This window comes from Osmerus mordax, chromosome 26, assembly GCF_038355195.1.
Source record: "Osmerus mordax isolate fOsmMor3 chromosome 26, fOsmMor3.pri, whole genome shotgun sequence".
Lineage (NCBI taxonomy): Eukaryota > Metazoa > Chordata > Actinopteri > Osmeriformes > Osmeridae > Osmerus > Osmerus mordax.
Genome location: NC_090075.1, coordinates 4872904 through 4893703, shown reverse-complemented (window position 1 = coordinate 4893703; position 20800 = coordinate 4872904). Strand labels below are relative to the sequence as shown.

The window sequence follows — 20800 nt, the reverse complement described above, 5'->3', positions numbered from 1 at the left end:
GCTTCGCTCATCCTCAGTGGCGCTGAGGCATTACTGTGTCCGTGATGTAGATCCGCTTCTTGCTGAGCACCAGACGCTGATCAGAGAGGTTTAAGAACGCGCGTTGGACAGCGTGAGATGGCAATGGGGATGACGACAAGTTGCATCGACACACTTGAGTAAAAGGCACAATTTGCGGACTCTTTGTTGAAACGCTAACCCAGTACATTAATTTACCTCATCTGCCCAGTGTACTAGTCTAGACTGCAAAACCAGGACACATATCCATTAGTGAGGATGGCGACATGGGGGTGTGCTTTTTCCGCCAAGAATTCTTGGACTCCATAAGAACCGTGCAATTCCTTAGGCCTACACCACTATCTCGCCATTCCCCTCTTCACCACGGGCAGCCTTGGCACCCGCTGAAGCACTTTCCCGCTCAGGCCTTGTTACACATTGATTAAAGAGTCATCGAAACTGACATTTCTGAGTGGGCCGAGGGGAACGTCCAGGACAAGAGCCTGGTGTCAAAGTCACCGTCTAACTGAGGCCTGCCTGCTGCCATTCACAGTGAGCACCAACTCAAGACCCTACTCTAGGCATCACATCCTTTGCAGGGAAAAATAATTGACGTAAAAAAAAATTCTGACACTCAAGCCAACATAGGGTCCGGTCTGAGAGTACTTTAACCTGAGGTTCACGCAAATATTCCCTGATGATGATGGTTCCTAGACCTGGTGTCTGTCTAGGAACATCTTGATCCATGTCTTAGTAGCTGCATTGTGTTGGCATGATATGTCGTATCCCTCCCCTACCTTGGTCTCTGCATTTGTGACCCTCGTTGGCAGCTGCCAGGATTTATGAGCGTGTAGGAGCGGCCCAGGACCATTAGTGTAATTCCAGGAGTGGGCGCCAAGTCTCTGGGATCGATATCTGTAATTGAGTGGGAGTTAATTAGCCAGCCCTTATTACCACAACAAGAAATAAATATACTGTTACGCCATCCACAAACTGCTATTTAAACTGCCCCCGGTTCTTAAAATGTTTTGGAAAATGGCGATGGCTTACCCACCGTTTTTTTTCATGACCCTTTTTTTGGGGTTGCAAATTAAAAAAAAGAAAGAAAAATACTCCCGGAGGCAAAATAATGATATCTCTGTTCAACTCTGCTGAAAATCCACAGTGACTCCACTGATGGACAGTGGGTCTAACTCCAACTGCAGTTGGGCAGAAATAACCAAGTCCTTTGGGCCCAGGCAAATATAATGCCAATGGACAGGGACAAAGAAAGCATAGCAGATCTGCTGCCTGTTTACTGAGGTTTATCGCAGTGCTTATTAGGCACAACATTGCCCCAGTCCGCCCTCCATCCCTCTCCTACATTATTCATGATGGCTTTTGTTAGATGTTGGGGATTATATTTATGTGCTAATAAATGAACTGCAACCTGTTGGTTTGACTGGCCCATTCCCATACTAAGGGGGTTTCTGTTCACAGCTTGCTTTCCTCACATCTGCACCCCGCTATATAATGGTTTAGCACCCTCCCTCCTTCATTCCTTTCTAGGACCCGGTTTCCCTCCTTGTTTGACATTTCTCCTCTGTGTTTCCAACCCTTTCTGTTCTCTCTCACACACGCTCTTCCTCCCTTTTCTTTATCTCGGTTTCACTCCTCAAGATGCTCCACTTGAGATTTCCCAGGATGCAAATGCATTATTCAATTCCCTCTTTGACTGGAAGACAAACAGAAATTGGGATGTATTGCTGTGATTTTTTTTTTCCAAGCATCAGAATTTAAAGGCTGTTTAAAAACGATCTGACTTGTTTTCATGGTCAGAGAGCGTGGCGATTTATCACGTTGTACAACCAAGACTTTGATAGCTCATTTAAACTTGAGGTTTCACCTATCCAGTGCCCTGTTGTAATTTGACATTCATTGTCTAGTTGTACATGAATCCTTGTTTCCGTTAAACGGGGGGGGGGGGGGGGGGGGGTAATAAATGATGATACAGCTCATTTGTGAGCGCTGAGTCTTAGAAAATCATTTTGCAAGCTCTTTAGTTGACGGTAGGGCTTTATGTTTCAATCACACTGTATAATGGAGGTGTTTTAGTCACCCCGCAGTGCTCATAGGGGATTTTATAAAGGAAATTAGATGTTTTTAAAGAGGATGAAGGGTATAGCTAGCTAGCTCTGACAAAGGTCAAGTCATTCTGGAATTCTTGTAAAGTCACTTTCTTATAAAGGACAGGCCCTCACACCCTTCTTTCTCAACTGTTCGTTTTTTTCCAATTTCAGTCAAAACGTGAATTATTGCTGAGGAAAGTATTCTATCGTAAAGATAGCTGGTCAAGCCGTGATGCTGATTAAACTATGACCACCTCGCCCAGCGTCCTTGACTTTGCGCCACGGTTACCATATTAATTCCGCTCTATCGTTCATTTTTCCAATAATATGCAGATGAGAATTTTGTCTTCAATTACCTTGACACATGTCGATATCAGTGACAAAACGCTCTTTCTATCATTTAAAGAGGCTAATTCCTATGTATCCCCAGTAGTTTGTCATCAGCGAATCAGCAACTACGCGTATAATTGCCACCCAAGGTTAGCCAATGGAATTTAATCCCAGGTACCAAGACCGGGCGTCTCTGGCTGAAAGTAATAGCCAAAGACTAAGAATGTGGCTGACTTTAACAAACGTATGACAGAACGGCTTCGAGCCTCTGCTTTCAGAGCAGAAATGCCAGACAGAGTGGTCGAATGCACCCCTCCTAAGCACAACTCGCCATTGAGGAGGGATTTAGTATGCCAAGCGATTTAACGGTTAAAGGTTGCCTGCTCTGTGCTCACAACTGGGAAGCAATAAATCAACACCCACATTTTTTATTTATTTTTTTCTTCCCTCCCAGTTTTAACCTCCCTTGGCGTGAAATGACTCTGGCAGCAATCTCTGTGCACTGATGAGGAATTACAGCCACCCAGCCTTCCTTTGTCAATTTAGCAGCTGATGTAAAGATTTTAAGTGGGAGCGAAAGATGAATGCATGGACAAAATGGTGACTTTTTCACCTTTCCTTTTCCGGTGTCCACTGTTGAAAAAGCTGAGCCAACGAGAAGGTTGCCAGAAACTGTCTCCAACTTGGAAAGAATTTGTTGCATTTAATGATTGACATTGAAGTCCCGTTAGACAAAGTTGGTCAGGGGTAGACATATTAGACTGAAATGGAGAACACCTTCTCAGCACTTAAGACTCATGTCACCATCATTTACTTTTTCGTAAAACACGAGCAAAAAAAAAATAGGGTATTGGACAATTTGTGGTTCTGCGTTACGCTGGTTCCAGAGGTTGACACCCATTCGCAGTGCCAACTCTTGCAGTGCCCTGGGGTCTTTCTCAAACGTAGTTTCCATAATGTCGATGAAACGAACAAAGCTCGCAATCTCGCCGCCTCGTGTTTGTCCTCCAAGCCTGGCTCAGTACAACACAATTGATTGAAACCCCTCTCGATCACAACCCAGTAAACAATCCCTCCCTCGCTCCTTTCTGCCTTCCTTCTCCACACTTCCTTCTCCCTCGTCTCTCTGCCTCTCAACCGTTTCTTCTCAAGCGGGGAACAATGGGTTCTAGATTAGACGTCTGGAACGGCTTTGATGCGTAGCCTGTGCACAAACACCCCCCCCCCCCACACACACACACACAAAAAAAAAACACTGGTTATCTTGAGTTTAGCTTGAAGACATGGCGTATGCTGCACAAGTAAAAAAATAAATAGCTATATGGCTGTGCCAGCGTCTGACTCACTGGTGTGTCTCCTGCAGAGTGTGTTGATGGAGACCACAGAGAGAGAGGACCCAAACAGTGTCATAAGTGTGGGATGAAGCACACCCACCTTGTAAACCCGTCTTGGGGGCATGGAGCTTCATAAATGTAGATATTCCACGCTTCTCTTTAACATCTCCCACCCCTCCCGTTTCCTGTTATCGCCTCCCTGCCATTAATTGACTCATCATGGTTGCCTACGATTTTGAAGAATGTTGATATTGGAAGACTCTGGGGGGTTTCTTTTTGTTAAAAAACAAAAAGAAACACTGTAGGGTTAAAAGGAAATAAATCAATACTTTCCCCTGAGTAAACACACTGTGCTGGATCAATGCAAGAGAATATCTGTCTGGCCTGCCTCGATGACTGCAGTGTGATCTGTAGAGTGCTGAAAAGCTGCTGCAAAGCTGCTTGATCGAAGGCTCAAAGCCTGGCGAGGTGAATCTCCATCACTGGATACATGTTGAGGAAAGACCCTAATCCACCGTCTGTCTGTCTCTGTCCGGGTCACCTTATCGGAAAACCCTGTGACGGGGATCTGTCTGGTTTACTGTCCCTCGTGTCACAGCTGTCCATCAGTGTGCTGTTCGATTCCTTGGACAAACCCAGACGACAGTTAGTGTAATGTAACGTCTTGATCTGCAGTCAAAACCACTGAGCTGTTCTTCCTCTGTGTATCCCAGATGTACTGAAGCCACTTTGACTGTATATGTTTGCTTTGTGTTTTTTGGTTATATATGAAAGTTGACTCAATTCAGTTTTATATACTTGCACGTCGCTGGATTTGATCAAAAGATCTGCTTCGCTTAGAAAGCCGAAGTCATTAACTTTTTGGATGTACAACTTCAACTGCCAAAGCTCAAACTTTTTGGAATCCATTGATTTTAAGTCAAGTACTGTTTTTCTTTTCTTTTTGCATTTAATATTTAATTAGAAAGTTTGGCTCTCTACCAAAATTATACATCTGTTTTCATGAAATGTCTCTTCGATTTTTAGCCCAGACCTTGATGAATCCCTAATAAATGAATGCCAATGGATTGTGTGAAAAATGGTGTCGCTAGGTGTATATTTTCTAAGATAAAGCCTTTTACTCAATGACTGGACATTACTTAAGGACGGAAAAAGGAGGAACAACAAAAGGAATACATTGGTCAAATTATTTGTAATTATTGTCTTCTAATGAGCCCAGATGACTCACTTTCTAGCCATACATTGAAATTGCTATTTCAGATCCTCCGTCAGATTCTAGCTCCTTTCCTTCTGTTGGTCTCGGGTGAAATAGAAACTAGCACTCCATTCACGATGATGGCTTAATGTCTCTTGCCTAGAGAGACAATAAAATAAACGTCAGACTGGCAATACCCTCGCAAGGATGTTTCTCTCCCGGTGGACAGATGGGCAATTCCGGTGATTTGATGCCCGCTTGTGACACTAATGGCCAAATAAAAGACTAGGCGTCAGGTTCAAGAGTTGAACGAGCACTAAAGCTCGCGTGTAAGCATTAGCATCGTAAAAACAATATTCAAGGGCAATCACTTTTAACTTGAGTTATTTTGGAGAAGTTCCTCCATTGCCCGTGGCTATGGGGAGGTAGCCTGTAGGTAAGCTGTTAGCAGAGGGGAGAGATTGCTTCTGTAGTTCCCCAAGTCCTCCGTTCACCTTTTTCTACTTTGATCTGTGGCTTCCTTTGGGCAGGCACAGCATTCCAGCGTGGCAGGGGGCCTGACATTTAGCTTTCTTCTCTTGAACCTCATGTCAGCTTCGCATCACGGGCCAAGATGAAGTCCACTTGTATGTGTATAGAGGTGACTTCAAAAGCTTGTTGCTCAAAATGCTAAAGTTAGTGGAAGTTGAAGGGCCAGTCAGCGACTTCCCTAACCTGCGCATCCAGAGGAAGTAAAAGACCTGACCTGACCTATCGGAATTTGGCGGATGATAATGCATGCAGTGAGGAAATCCTTATACTAAACTGTCATGAGGCACATAAAATGTGTCTTCCCACTTAGATGATTACCGCTGTCGTGTTGTCTCCATCTCTTTCTCTTTCCTCTTGTGCGTTTTCTCTCTTCCTCTGGTTCTTTCCCTCCCTCTCTTGCTCTCTCTGTCTCTCCTTCTCTCTCTAGCGCTCTCCAGCTCTCTTTAGCTCGCGCTCATCCCTCCCCGTCTCTCTGGGTCTCCGTCTTCCTCTCTCCCTTCCACCCTGACGCACACTAACGTCCCTGATTTTCCTCCCCCTTCTCAGGTCCGGTCACCAACGCCTGCATCATGCCAGCTCCGGCCAACATGTTCCTGCCGGACAGCCGGCCGGGCGTACCCCTGCTGCGGTTCAGCCGCCACCTCAACCCCGCCGAGCAGGGGGGGGCGGGCAAGGCCGGGGGCGTGTTCCTCCGTCTGGGACCCCACACACAGGTCAGTCAACCCCCCCCCTACTCCATAGCAGGGGTCTTCAAACCTGGTCCTCGGGGCTCACTGCCCCCTGTATGTTCTAGATGTTTCCTTGTTCAAACACACCTCATTCAAATGAAGGGGTCGTTGTGTAGCTCTGCAGAAGCCTGATGGCAATCTGTTCATTTGAATCAGGCGTTTTGCTGCAGTCTAAAACAGTCAGGACAGTGGGCGTTCAGGATCCGGGTTGAAGACCACTGCTCTGCAGAGTCAATAAACTGCAGCTGCAAATGGTCTCCCTTTTCACAAAACCCCTCGAAGTAAAAGTGTCTGACAGGTGATTAGCATGTGCTTTGACCTTGGCGCTGTCCGGTGGGAGCGTAGCGGCCCTGGTTTTTTGATGTGTAATACCGGGAGGTGCACGTTAAGAGGGTCGGCCTCTGTCCTGTCTGCTGCTGTGCTCAGCAGTTCTGCTCTTCCTCCAATCACGTTCACACCACCCACTTAGTTCTGCTCATCCTCCAATCACGTTCACACCACCCACAAAGTTCTGCTCGTCTTCCAATCATGTTCACACCACCCACAAAGTTCTGCTCTTCCTCCAATCACGTTCACACCACCCACGTAGTTCTGCTCATCCTCCAATCACGTTCACACCACCCACGAAGTTCTGCTCGTCTTCCAATCACGTTCACACCACCCACAAAGTTCTGCTCTTCCTCCAATCACGTTCACCACCCACGAACGAGGGTTCAGGTTTGGGTTTCGCTCCGGAAGCTCTGAATACCGTGAGACCCCTTATCCGTATTCCTGTCCGAAAGAGTAATGTCAGAGGTATATATCAATTATTTGAGTCATACGACGGAAGACTAGATTTCTGGTAAGAGGGCTAGCTCATCGCTAATTGGTCAAGAACTAGCCTAGCTTAGCCTAGCCAGCAGACCATTTTCATTTCTTTCCTCGCAATGATCCTTGAAATGGATCCCTGGCCTAAGTGGATTAAACGCTCGCATGTGGAGGAAGCATATGTATTTGCTTACCGTGTGGAGAAATCCCCTCCACCCCTAACCCCAGTACACCGGTAACCTCCCGCAGTCTAAGTGAACGGCTGCAACATTGTGACGAGCCACCTGCGCGTGTCCCGTCAGTAATCCTTGCACTGTCAAAATCAATTACACCTGGCTAAATGAAATGGTCATGCACGGGTCTCTGTTCAACCTACCACCTGCTCGGTCAGGGAATCCACCTTTCATGAACCGCTTCACCTGGCCAATATTTTCTTGCAGCTATCGCACTCTCCTGCCTTCTCTCTCTCGCTCTCTCTCTTTTCCACACAGTTGTTCCCTCGCTCCCAAGTCTCTCTTTCTCTCTCACCTCCGGCTCTCGTTCTCGGGTTCACCATTTCTCTCGTTATTTCGCTCCCTCGCTTTTTTCAGAGGCTATCTTTCTCTACCATTCCTTCTCCCATCCTCTCTCTGTGTCTTCCTTCTCTTTCTCTCTCTCTCGTTCTCTCTCTGTCGGAGGTCGCTTATTTCCATAATGGCTAATCTCAGAGCTGTTGGGAATATAACTGTTGCTGTGGAGAAATGAGCTTCACCCTCCCATGCTCTGAAAGCCAGAGAAACGTAGAACATGATTAGAAAACATTTATCACAACTACAATGAATCCCTAAAAATGAAAAGAATATAGTTACGGGAGCCAGAGGTTTGTTGCACATTCACACCGTCACTGGTGGCAAGGTGTGCAAAGTGTAAATCATACTGCAAAAAAACACTAGTTACTGTTTTCTCTAGGGAAACATCCCTACTACTGGTACCCTACGTCAAGTCTGGCGCTGCGATTTTGTATTGCGTTCGTGTGCAGGTTTGTTAACAAAGATGACACCTGCAATAACCCAAGTAAAGTTTAACCACAGGATTTCAACGCTGGAACTTTCAGCTACGGACCTAACGTGTGACCGGTTGCCATATAAATCTAAAATGAAGACGTCAGCCATCTTCTCTTCTCTTGGGGGGCTTCCCTCGGATGATTCCACCCAGGGCTGTCGGGCCCCAGAGAATGCCCATTATGGAGGTGACCACCTGGGGTGAAGGGTCAGGGTGAGGCAAGGGAGCTGGAGAGAGAAGGGTTTAGACAGAGCAGAGACGGGTGTTCCCCAGGGAGCCTCCAGAGGAGACGAGACGATGGCTCTTCATGGCCCCTTTGATAGTGTATCTCACTGGTCGGCTAATTAGATATTTCCTTTAGGGTGGGGGTGGGGGGCAAAGATTCAGAGACTAATTAGTGGAATGTGTAGATAAAGGTAATACTTATAGATATGGTCCTTAAGGACGTGTGTGTGTGTATGTGTGTGCACACAGTCAGTTTTTATTTATTTATATATCACGCGTTTGAACTTGTCCTTTACGTGTGTACAGTGCTTCAATGTAGACCATATGAAAGAATATGTCTGTGCACAGGACTGTTGGCTTCGTTAACTTGTGTAGTTAGTTACTAATGTGAACTCCACAAGGAGTGCAGGCCTAAACTCAGTGCCATATTTCCATGTCCTCTCAGGAGTAACTGCATAGTTCAATTGTTTTTACCAGCTATATATATGGACTTCTAGCTCAGAGACAGTGACTTCAAATGCCTTAAGTACCATCACAAAGTGTTGTTAAACTATGCTAAAAGGTATACTTTTACACAGTGTTTATAAGAGTTCCTAACTGGTTGACTGCAAGCGCCCTAACAAGCCGAAGTTTGGCTTTCGTTTCTAGTCAACTTTGGTGATTCGACTGCCATTCACCACCCACAGGGGAGAGGACTGTGGACTCTACGGCCAATCAATAACGCCGAGGAGGCGGAGGGGCAGGGATTAGACGGCCTTGCTCCCACACCACATCGTTACGCGGCCGCCAATTCATAGGCGTGTGTAGCTTTGCTTCCCCTCTCTCTCTTTAGCGCCGTCCTGCCGCTCGGCCCACCCAGGTGGTATCGACGGCGGTCTAATAAACCCCGACTCCCACACACTTGGGCGTCGTCAGCGCGGGGAACTGCCCAGGGATCCTCGCTCGCTCGCAGGCCCAGGCGCGGTGGTTATAAATCAGCCTCTGAGACCGGGAGGCTCCCCTCCCACTTCCTCCTCCTCCTTTTATTGGACGGGCCTCTTAATTGCGGATCGACCTTGTTGTTGTTGTTGTCTGATGTTGTCATTGTCGGCTCTTTTATTGGCATTGTCAGAGGCGCATTACGGCCGTCACGCCCGCGGCAAAGTCGTCTTCACCGCTCATCAGTCTGGTGGGCTTGGGGGAGGGACTCGTGAGTCAGCCATCAGCACCAGTGACCTCCGTGTGTGAGCGATTCCTCGAGGCACATGGGATCGAAGCCAGACTCGCGTTTGTGTGTGTGTGTGTTTGAAAGGTCTTATTTTGCTGTTGCACGTCAGTCCGTTGGGAAGAATTGAATTTCAATTAAGTGTTCAATAGTGATTGTTTTTAGAGTCGAACTGTCTAACCTGAACGTGCCTTCTTGGTCTCTGTCTTTTTGTCTCTTTCATTCTGTCTCTCTCCTTCAGTCCCTTTTTTTCGCTACCTCTTTCCCTTTCTCTCTGTCTCTGTCTGTCTCTGTCTGTCTCTATCTCACACACTGATGTATTACACACATTGACACAGCTTCTCTTTAACGACTGTCGGGGGAGAGGGAGTATTGAATAAACACATTGTTTCCCCTCCTGCTCTGCTCCTCTCAGGCCCAGGCAGAGACATACTTGGAGAAGGCAGACAAGCTTCACTCCCTCATGTGCTCAGTAACAGACAAGGTGAGTGACACGCCCAGCGTTTCCCCGGACAACGCGCACACTCTGATCTGGAAACGCGCTTCCAAACACGCAGCAGGAAAAGACCTGTCAGATGTGAACTATTCTCCCACCCCTGGGTAGATTGGGTTTGCAAAAGTCGGTCGGGGGGTGGCGGGGAGCAAAAGCACAACCTGTTTTTTCCCCAATCACATACCGTGACGGTGATTTTAGGAGGGGGGGGGGGGGGGGCAAATAAGACATTTCAATATTTTACGGCCCATTTACAGCCCTTCCTCTGGTGAAATCCACACAGATATCTGTCTGTGTATACTTCCTGAAGTAACTTTTTGACCCTTCAGTCACCCTTTACCTCTTGTTTATCATACTGTAGCCACTTCTGTTGGCGTTTCCAGGTTCCACAGACTGGGTAGTGGTTAGTTACCCCCCTGGCAAAGTTCAAAGTTGATGACCTAGCAAAAGTGCCATTTAGGTCTCGTCTTATTTCTTGATGCAGGTTATATTAAATAAGCGTGACATATTTTGATCCCAATGTCATGAAGTGGTCTCGCCTGGCCTTTAAATGTCACGTGTGTTCTTGCGTGCAAGATAATTGTTGTTGTTTTTTGGTGGGGGGGGCGGAGGGATTCGTCAGCCACTGTAACCAGACGAGGTCACCAGAGGCATCTTATCCCTGCTCCTGGGAAGCTGCTGTTGACTCCACTGCTTGGCCTTTCAGTCACCAAGTGGCCCCCTTAAGTGGATTAGTCTCACTTGGCCCCAATATAAATAAATAAGATGTGGCGGGCTCCCTGGTGCACGTTGTGCACACAAACACGCCCTGAAAGCCCCCCAAGCGAGTCCACAGCACTGAATAACGTAGCAGAGGAATAAATCAAACACCAACTGGCAATGTGCGCGCTCTCCCCCTTTCTCTCTCTCTCTCCCTTTCCCCTCCTCTCTAATCTGGAAGGAAATGTGCTCTGCTGTCATCCAGCGACTGCCTGCGTGGTAAAATCAGACACAATGGGAAATGTCAATATTTGCTGGCTGAGATTAGCGAGGGGTTTTCAAATGGGATTTAAAAGTCCTCACCAAGCGCCCTCGCCCCCCCCCCCCCCCCCCCCCCTGCCCCCAATCACCACTGATAGTGTGCTTTCATTTGCGAGGGTTTTAGTCCATACACAGTCGTGCCCCCCCCCCCCCCACACACACACACACGCTCTGTGTCCCAGTTGCGTCTGGGAATGCATGAATACGAATATAGGAAATCTTTCATTCTGCGATCATTCATGTGTGCGTTGAGAAGAGCCGTCTATGAACCAGGAACCAAATGTCTCCCCTGTCGATCGAGCAGGCGCATGATTCAAAAAAGATCCCTTTCTCCCTTCCCCCCCTCCATCTCTGTGGTTCCCTCCCTCTTCCTCTCTCGCTCTCAGAGTGTGTTCGGGGATGGAGAGAACGCGAAGGTGCGCGTGTCAGAGCTGGAGGAGGAGGTGAGGACGCTGAAGAAGGTCAACAAGGACCTGTACGACTTCTCCACGCAGTTCCTGACCAAGCCCAGCTAGACCCACACCTCCCTCCGCCAAGGCCCACCACCTCTGACCCCACGCCCCCAGATCAGGGCACCTCACCCGGGGATGGAAGCCCGCCCTGTAGGAGAGGAGACAGAAATTGGTTACGTATTTGTTTTGTAAAGGGGAAAAACGTATTGTCGACGGGTGTCATTTAAAGAGGGAGACAAATTGTTATTTCTTGATGCGTATCTTGTTCATGAAAAATGTGGACTCAGTGAACAAACTGAGTGAACCTTGTTTTTGTTTTTTTACCACCCATGTTCATACTGAACCACTCAACCACCACCTACGGTGCAATCTTTGCTAGTGAGTAAGTAGAAGAGATGCCCCACATCGACAGCCCTTCAACAGTTTGATTCTCTCCCCTGTTGCCACTCCCTCCATCATGGACCCCGAATCCCATCACCCCAGAATCAGTCACTGAAGCAGATCTTGTGATTGCCCTTTGACCCTTGTGTCCTCTTTATATTAAACCCACCAGGTCCCTTGGTTCCTTTCCCAGAAGGCTTCATTCCAGTCTGCTGTGTTCTCCCCCTGTTATGACCCTTCCCCCAATGCCAAATCATTCAACCAGCTAATAGATTAGATGGATTTGTGCGACAAGGACCTGTTGTGCCCCCAGGTGTGTTAAGCTTGGAAACAGTGCTCATTTCATTTACCTAATAGGTGTGACTGACAGGGTTGGTAGAGACAGACACACAAACACACACTAGGTTAATAGTTTTTTCAAACAAAAAGAATCTGTATGGTCTAAATCTGTACAATCTAACTACCCTTTGATGGCCATACACAGAAGAGATGAGGGTAGTTTGTTTCCTCCATCTTTTACTTAATGTTAGGCAGTTTTTTTTTTTTTTTTTTTTTTTTCAGCGTTATAATTTGCCTTCCAGAATTTCTTCACAGCAGCATTTTAGGGGAGACATTCTTGTTTCCGAAACGGCAAAGAAACAGGAAAGCGTTTGACTCTGAAGTTCATCTCTTTCAACAAATCGCCACATCGCCCCACTTTCAAACACTGCAGAGTACGTAGGCACAGCTGTTGACGCCATCGCCTCCGTCGGCCTTAGATTGAGATCGTGAGCGTCTCCTCAGAGGAGTGAAGCCGCCGTCTGAGAGAGATGGAAGACCCTGGATGAGATGAGGCTTTTGTCCTTCTGCCCATTGTGTGCAGGAGAGCGCCGGCTTCCTCTCAGCCAGGACTTGACCCCAATTAGAGCGCGGTCCGGGGGGCCACCTAGATGGAACTTCTGAAGACCACGATCACAGATTGATCAGAGTTGAGTGGGTGAAAGATTGAACATGATGGGTTTCTGTTTGGCGACTTGGGAGAGAAAGATTACCGCTCGCTTTGCTCCGCTGTTTAGTTCTTCTCATCTGCGATTTGTGTTTGTCCTCATTACTGCTCACCGTTTTTGTACTTTTTGGAAATGTGGAAAAAAATAAAACATAAGTAAAGGTATGTGTTTGATGAATGTAGCATGTGCTATGAGAGGGAAGCCGGGGTGAGTGGTTGTTCTTAAAGTACTTTCTTTGTCCAAAAGAAAGGCACAGATTGGTCCAGTGACCTTGGGAGATAACGAGCTCTCTCAGTGAAGAATGAGCTCTAAAGCCAGCAGGGTGGAAAAGTGCTCGTTTGACCGCAGATTGTAAGACCTCAAGATTAGACGGCAGATTCTCAACGTCCTAATTTCAGGACAACCGCCATTTATCCACTGGTCTAGGAAGCTTCTAACACGTTGTCGATGATTGAATACGATCGAGCCAATGTGACTGAAATCAATCAAAGTTCGAGACTAATCCGTTGACTGAATCGTTTGACGTGGGTGCTCAATCCTCATTTACCTCTTTATACGTTAATACCTCTTTAGGGGGGTGCTGCAACTACCAGGAGAAGGGGAGGGGGCCGTGCGAGGCGCATAGAGATAAGTTGTTGGCCCACTGGGAAAGAAGTCTTAGTTTGATCAGAACGTGTGTGACACTCCCATCTGAATCAAAGATGGGCCGCGGAGATGAAATGGGGCTGATTGCTGTGACCTCCCAGCTGGGCTCTGCAGCGATAATCATGGCTTTGCGGGGAACGGCTCCGAGATGCGACGATCCGACACTCGGATTTGCTCTCCTTTGTTGGGATTTGGACGTGCCTCACTTCTAAAAGAGACTCAAATCTGTTTGTTATCCACTGAAGAAAAACTGTCGGATCAGTCAACAGTCATCCAATTGTCTACAATGCAATTGCAGCATGCACCACAATCAAGTGCTGTTCATCTTTTCATAATTCCCCACCCATAGATATTTTTATATACTTACATCTGTCTCAGTGAGTGCACCATTTCCCACTGGGGTATTCCCTGTACCTTCTCATGGCCAATTACTCTAAACTTGCAGTTGTATTAAGTTACATGAGACAAGCGGGAGAAGAAGCAGGCCTCTTCATTAGTATTGAACTAAACCTGCCACCAGGTTGCCCATGGGACTAGACTTGTAATCTAGCTGGAGTAAGTAGCTGACATCCTCGACATCTTGCACCATGTTTCATACTGACTGTCTGCTCTGTTGGTTTATCACTGATTTGTTTTGTAGTGGGACGGAACATGTCTCCTGTCTTATTTTTCTGCCTCGTACAATGGACCAATGAGCCGGCATTACAGTGAAAGGTAGACCTTTTCATCCATTTTGCCCGGGGACAAAGAGGAAAAGGGTTATTTAGAGTCTACACTTGACATCTATATTTCACTCCCTCTTGATCTCTCTGTCTCACATCTCTGTGAGCTCGACTGAACTCTAGACCGGCAATCCACCCTCTATCCATTTCTCTTCTGTGTTTGTCTGTTTAAACAATATGAGGAATGATTCATGTTAATTCATTATTCATAACAAACTCAATGTACAAAGGCTGTACAGGCGACTGTGCTGTTAGAGAAGACTAAAGGCCAGACAACAAGAAGGACACTGCCTGGTCCATATCTGACCTGGCCCAGACTAATTGAATTGAAATTTAAATCAGACTTCCCAACATCAAAAGTCTGTCTGTCCAACTAACCTACTACTACCTTCAATGCAGGCCTATTTTAGGCTACAAGCCTACTCTAAAAGTGTTTTAGTATTCCAACAGTGTTTTGGAACACTGTATTCCACAGTGTTGGAATACTAACTGTAAAATACCTTCTGTACAAAAGAACATGACGGAATTAGGATTTATAATTCTGACTAAATGACTGAGGGGGTGGTATATGTAGCCGTGGTCGATTTTCCTGGGCTTTAATAGAGATGTGCCCTGTCATCTGAGCTAACGGCCAAAGAGATGTCTTTATGTCCACATGCTTAACATGCCAGCCACGGAGGAAGAAAAAGCTATCGATTGTGGAACGCAAAGTCAATATGATGTTGGCGTTATGGCCGAAGACGATTAACACTTGTGCTGCCTTCGGGTCACATGACCCAAAGGTTCATAACGAACCATCGTTGTGTTTACCCAATTTTACCCAACAAAAAACAAACCTTCGCAATGTGGAGGGTCTGAGACAGCCCGACGGTTAAAAGAAAATGCTTCACTTTGTTTTTGTATGCAGTAAAGTTGTCGCAATATGACGGTGGGTAACAATGACTGACGGGTCAGAATGACCCGAAGAGAACACAAGGGTTAAAGCCCTGAATACCAGACTACCTACAGAAATATGGACTGTATCGTGTTATGCTATTTGATGACTGTAAAAGAAGGTACTGACTACTGAACAAATCTTCCTGAAATGAACAGGAAACCATCAGTTCATTTAGGCCTACTCCTTTGAGTAGATGAGGAGTCAATACATTGATTTCAATTGAATGAATGGAATTCGCCTTTAATAAGGAAGAGAACGAGGAGCGGATTCCAGGCTCTAGTTAAAATATTTGCTCCTGTTCTTTAACCTCGTTTAATCCCCAAATTCTCAACGAGAAGCGGGAGTAACGAGATGCAACTCATTAGCTTTTATCTGTTCCCGCAGAGTATCCCAGTGAGGCGCAGTTGGAGAAAGGGGGGGGGCATAAATTGAACTCGACCAAAATGAGGTGCTGCGAGGATGCCTGCCTATAGATGTCTCAACACTGCAAGTAGATCCAGTGGGCCGGCATCTTTGCTCAAATCACACACTCGCCTTGTTTTTTGAAGAGATTGACCCTCCAGAGATCGATAATAAACGCAAGGAAATAAAAACTTGCATTTTGCGTCTTGCCAAAAAATGCACCCCCTTCTAACTTTGACTAGAAAAGTGCCACATGCATGAAACCTACTCTGGTTACTCATACTAGTCCGTTCAATGTACAGTAAGAATCATTTGATGCTGGGATGTACAAAACAGAAACATTGTTTTAACCTATAAATTGGTAAACAGAGCCATGTGGAAAAAAAATACATTTCCATTGTTAATCATAGCTGGGGTATATTTCCTTAGAATGCGATGTTGTGGAGCAAGAAAGGTATTGGTTTGCGTTCGTTACTATTGGCTTTGAATGACGAGATTTAAGGATTTTGTGTTGAGAATAACTTCTGCTGACTTAAGCAGAAACCACCTATTAAACCACCTGCTCTGTGTAACTCACGCTCATCAGATATCCCAGCTGCTGGGAAATAGTGGTTTTGAGATATTCAAATGAACATGGGAAAAACGACCAGAGAACAAATCAAGATTCATTAGCCAGATGCTATTGAGGAGTGCATTAAGGGTGGAGTCATTCTGCCAGGGCGGCAAGGATTGCACAGCCAACGAACACGCAACGCATAACACGCAACGCATAACACGCAACGCATAACACGCAACGCATAACACGCAACGCATAACACGCAACGCATAACAAGCAACCTTATGACAGCATCAGTTTACAGTAAGAGCTGTGGATGAAATCCACAGGGCTTTTTGAAATATTTTTAATGAATTGAGAGGTTGTTAATGAATAGATTCTGTATGTGAAGTGATGAACCCATTACACCCTTTTAAAACATCCGTACAAAATAGATGATTATCTATTAAAATATCACCTCCAAGTGTTAAAAGAGTAATAGTTATTCTCGAGGATTTTGCTCTACTTTGTTCTGTAGCATGTCCTATACAAAGTTCAGCAAACCTCACAAGACACTTTGGTTGTGTAAGAACAAATTCTTCATGTGTTTTAGTAAGTAGATGATGGTGGTCTGGTCAGGGTTCGTAAAAAGGCCAACTGTCAGTGCTAATCCACTATAGAGATACAGCTCGATTTTATGTTCAAGCTCTCATTTCATAGCGCACTATTTTCCTGTGGCTCTCAAAAACTTTTTCAGTTGTCAGACACGACAGTTGAACCGCTGCCTTTTTAGAAAAAAAGATGCGTACTGAATAATTCATCAGTAAAAAAGGCATCCTCACTACTGATTCATGGATGAATATTAGTAGACTTTTCTTTCAAAACAACCTTTTAACGAGAAGTTAAAAATACCCCCAAATTATCAACCGCATATACATACCTGCCGTTTCTTATTGCAACCTCCTTCCTGTCTGGACCCTTCCGGCGAAGCTTACAGGTGAAGCAGCGGTAGAGACGCCCCGGGACAATCTGTCTCCTGGAGATTCAAACATTGAAGCCTCGTTGACACGGTGGAGAGTGTAATAAGAAGGGGAGAGGCAGGGGAGCGAAGAAGACTCTCTCCTCCAGCTGGTAAGCTGGTAAGACAGCTTGCCCTGTGTATCAGTCAGTGTCAGGAGGCGTCAGAAACGGAGGATGTCTAAAGGAGAGAAATCTAATGGGAAGCGATGTACCACATGGAGTAAAACACAAGATCATTTGAATATTTTTGCACTGTCTGGCAAACCGTACATCCACCTTCCCAAATAAAAGCAAAGTGATGCATAACAATGCTTAAGAATACCTTCAGTTAGTACCACACTCCTCTGCCTAGATTCATACATTTGCACATATCAAAAATGGATGTTGATAAGGATATCACCCAATGGCAGTTTAAAGGAAAATTATCTATCTGGGAAACTGGGTCTCTCCTAAGTAACTGAGCTCCCAGCGAAATCTCCCCTTTTCTCATTCCACCTCTGGATATGGACTCCTGCATTCTGACACCATCTTGTTTTTTGGAATGCCAGTTTCAGCTTGAAGTGGATCACACCTAGCCCCGTCTCAGAGTAACACGACATCTCTAGGATCTGCCCGAGTAGACCTGAACCTGTCGTTCACAGTAATGCATGTGTCAGAAGGGAAGTACCAAAAGGTCAAAGTGGAGATGAACAGTTGGCTGGTTTCATCTTCTTTGAAATTCTTGGTGTTGATACACCGAGGGGGTTTCCTCCCTCTCTCGGTTGTTTTAGAAATCAGGCACTCTATTGCCAAATGTTTGCTTTGATTCCTGGCAGGAAAACACACATTGCCCAGAAGAACCAAGATGGTGGGGGGAGCTTTCACCGTGGGGATAGCTTTGAAAAATGTAATTTAGTATTTGTTTAGGTTTTGGGGATGCTTTTCATGAACAAATATAAATACTTTCCAGAATTAGTGAATGGTTTTCAACAGGAATAGGGGGAAGCGTTCCGGATTTTACGTCTCCTTGCAGGTAAACTAATCGGTGAGACAGCAACAGATTCTTGCCCTGTGTTTCCTGTCTCCTTGGTACAGTAGAAGACCTGGCTTAAACCGAAGTTGCATAGTGCATGGGGCTCCAGCTCATTTGATGCTGAGGGCATACCATCCCAGCTTGCGCATGATGGAATATTCATGACTTGCTTTCCTCATCCCAAGCTTCTTAAATACCTAAGGTGATCCAATCGTACAGAAGGTTTATTAGCAATGCAGACTGCCAACAGATGCACAGAATTGCCAAAAATAATTATTTGCCTTCAGACAAGTGGAAAATAAGATCACATCTCTATCGAAATGAAAAGATGCAACTCAACAGAACCTCTGTGAAAAACGGCTTGTTTACCGCAAGGATTGTTTTGTTGTTGCTGTAGTGATTAGCCTACTTTATATAAACTGAAGCAAAGTAACACTCACAGTTTTTCTGGATCGTTGTTATTGTCTATTAACTCGTTATGCTGTGTAATATTTCTACAGCAGTACTCTATAGGGAAAAAAACTAACTAGTTGGGTCAAATCGAAATTGGATCCAGACACTACTGTTTTCACATCTTGTCCTCAGGCTAGATTTACAGGAAAAAGGACTGAATTAACTTTCAAATTCCAACCTCTAACCTTATTAAACAGTCCCAATAGTCTGTTGGTCAGTGTGGCATTTTGAAAGACCTGTGTGCGTGTGAGCACACGAGGAAAGTTCTAATTTTCCTGCTTTTAGACCTCCGATTTACCTGACTGGAGGGGAATCACAGGCGTGCCCCCCCCCCCCACACACACACATTCCTGTTACATTTCACGCGCATATAGAGCTGAGAGATGTTCATGGAATGCTAAAATAGTTTCCTGACATTTAAAAATCAAGGCATTGTCTAGGGCCATCACCGATTTAGAGAAAAATGGGTGATAAATTGTCTTGTGCCTGCCCAGAAAAGGGAGCACAATGGAGAAGGATCACTTGCACTGAACACTGATTGTGAGGAAAAGTTCCGGTCCCTTCCCCGGGCTGCGGCGTCGTGAGCATTGCTCTCGTTCTGAAATATGACTTCTAAAATAATGCTTGATTGAACTGTAACGATGACGAGTGGGATAGAAAACCTTTGTTCAGACGCTTGAATGCATTTGGACTCGGGTACAACTAATAAAGGTAGGATGACTCATGGAGGACTGAAGAAAATATGGATTCAGAACTTCTAAAGGATATTTTGTTTCTTCTTTAAGTGCAGATTCATAGCTGAGGAGCAGGAAAGGTTGAGAGCCGTGTGTACTGCGCAAGGTCAGTTTACACTGAACCCAGACAGCCAATGCCAATATGCTCAACAATGACCATCACTCCACGCCACGGTCACCTCGGTGAGTCTACAGCACTGCTTGACCAGGAAATGTTAGTGAAGCAAGACACTGCAGAACACAACAAAAACCTCTGTTGAAGCAACAAGTTTGTGTGAAATGTTGTTTGGAACAACACAAACTTTAGTAAAAAAATAAAATAAAAGACAACTACTGGATATGTAATATCTGAAAGCCATTGAACATACCCTTTGAAGGTCCCCATTGTTTAATACTCAGGTAACTATCAGCTTAAGGAGCTCTCAGACGGCAGTGGTAATGGCAACTGAAGAGGGAGGTGGTAGGAATCCCCTTGAGAGAAACGGATCCTGTAATTGGTGTTTGCATTAAGTCTCAAAATATTAGCATGTCCAATAATAGACACTCCAGAGGCACTTTTCTGTGTTGTCATGCTCGCAGAATGAGCAGAGCAATCAGTTTGGTTTCTATCTGTACTGGGGATTAGGTCTGAATGACATTACGTTAGAGACTAGGTCTTTATATTATGAAGCAATCAATCCCTGGTTTTCTGGAGAAGAGGCAGGCTATGCTAGGATACCAAGGGAAGGGTGGCTTGGGGAGGGGGGGTAAACAGGAGGATGGGGGTGACAGCAGGGGCTCTAATGGGTGTGAGCGCAGTCAGAGTCCTGGATCACTTAGGTGGCGAAGCTGCAGTTTGATGATGTATGTGGCGAGTTTTCAGTCAGGCGAGGGGTGAATGGGCAAACACGATTTAATTGCGTGTGGTTGTGCAATTTCATTTAGGATAATTACCCACGTTTGTAAATGGTGTTTTGTTGGTCCCAAAGCAGGAAATGTGCGTTTACTGTGGGGTAGGCTGGATGTCTGTATGTTGCAGGTTTTTGGAAGCACTGAGGTGCATTATAATGGATACAGATATGTGCACTCTAAATTAGCATATTCCAACTGCTCTAATAGTACATCTCTGATTCCATTTAGACGGCTCACATTCTAAATTGTACCTTAAAGGTACCTCATTAGAATGTTTCTGTTCCTCTGTTCGGAGAATATTGCCATCGGTGATGGATGCTTACAACAGTTCAATCATGTTGACAACATGAAACTGAAAACTTTTGTTCTCCTCAGATCCTGATGAACTTTTACCGGTCTACTGGTATTTAGTCTGTATTCCTATTTGCACTGAGCTATTACTGTTTGCACTTGTGGTTAGATGCTAACATTTCGTGGCTCTGCACTTATAATGTGAACAGTGACAATAAAGTGAAATCTAATCAAAACGCAGGATGACGTACTGTAGCTCAGTTAGTGCTCATGCATTATGCATGCGTTGGTTGGATCGAGATAGTCGGCCAGACGCGCTTGTCACA

The 20800-nt window shown here is 45.6% G+C and overlaps 1 protein-coding gene across 2 annotated transcripts in view; it reads left to right on the top strand.

Annotated features, from left to right (window-relative positions):
* Window positions 1-12987, top strand: part of wdr18 (WD repeat domain 18) — a 30430-nt gene extending 17443 nt beyond the window's left edge. Inside the window, exons 8-11 of one of the 2 annotated variants that reach the window (XR_010875039.1) lie at window positions 6042-6208; window positions 9916-9984; window positions 11400-12159; window positions 12428-12987. Coding sequence is in view for 1 of the 2 variants with exons in the window: in XM_067229846.1 (XP_067085947.1) it covers window positions 6042-6208; window positions 9916-9984; window positions 11400-11528 (365 nt within the window). In the remaining variant the exon portion in view is untranslated. Of the gene's footprint in view, window positions 1-6041; window positions 6209-9915; window positions 9985-11399 lie in introns of both variants that reach the window. The other variant, XM_067229846.1, reaches the window with a different exon arrangement.
* The last annotated feature ends 7813 nt before the right edge of the window (window positions 12988-20800 follow it).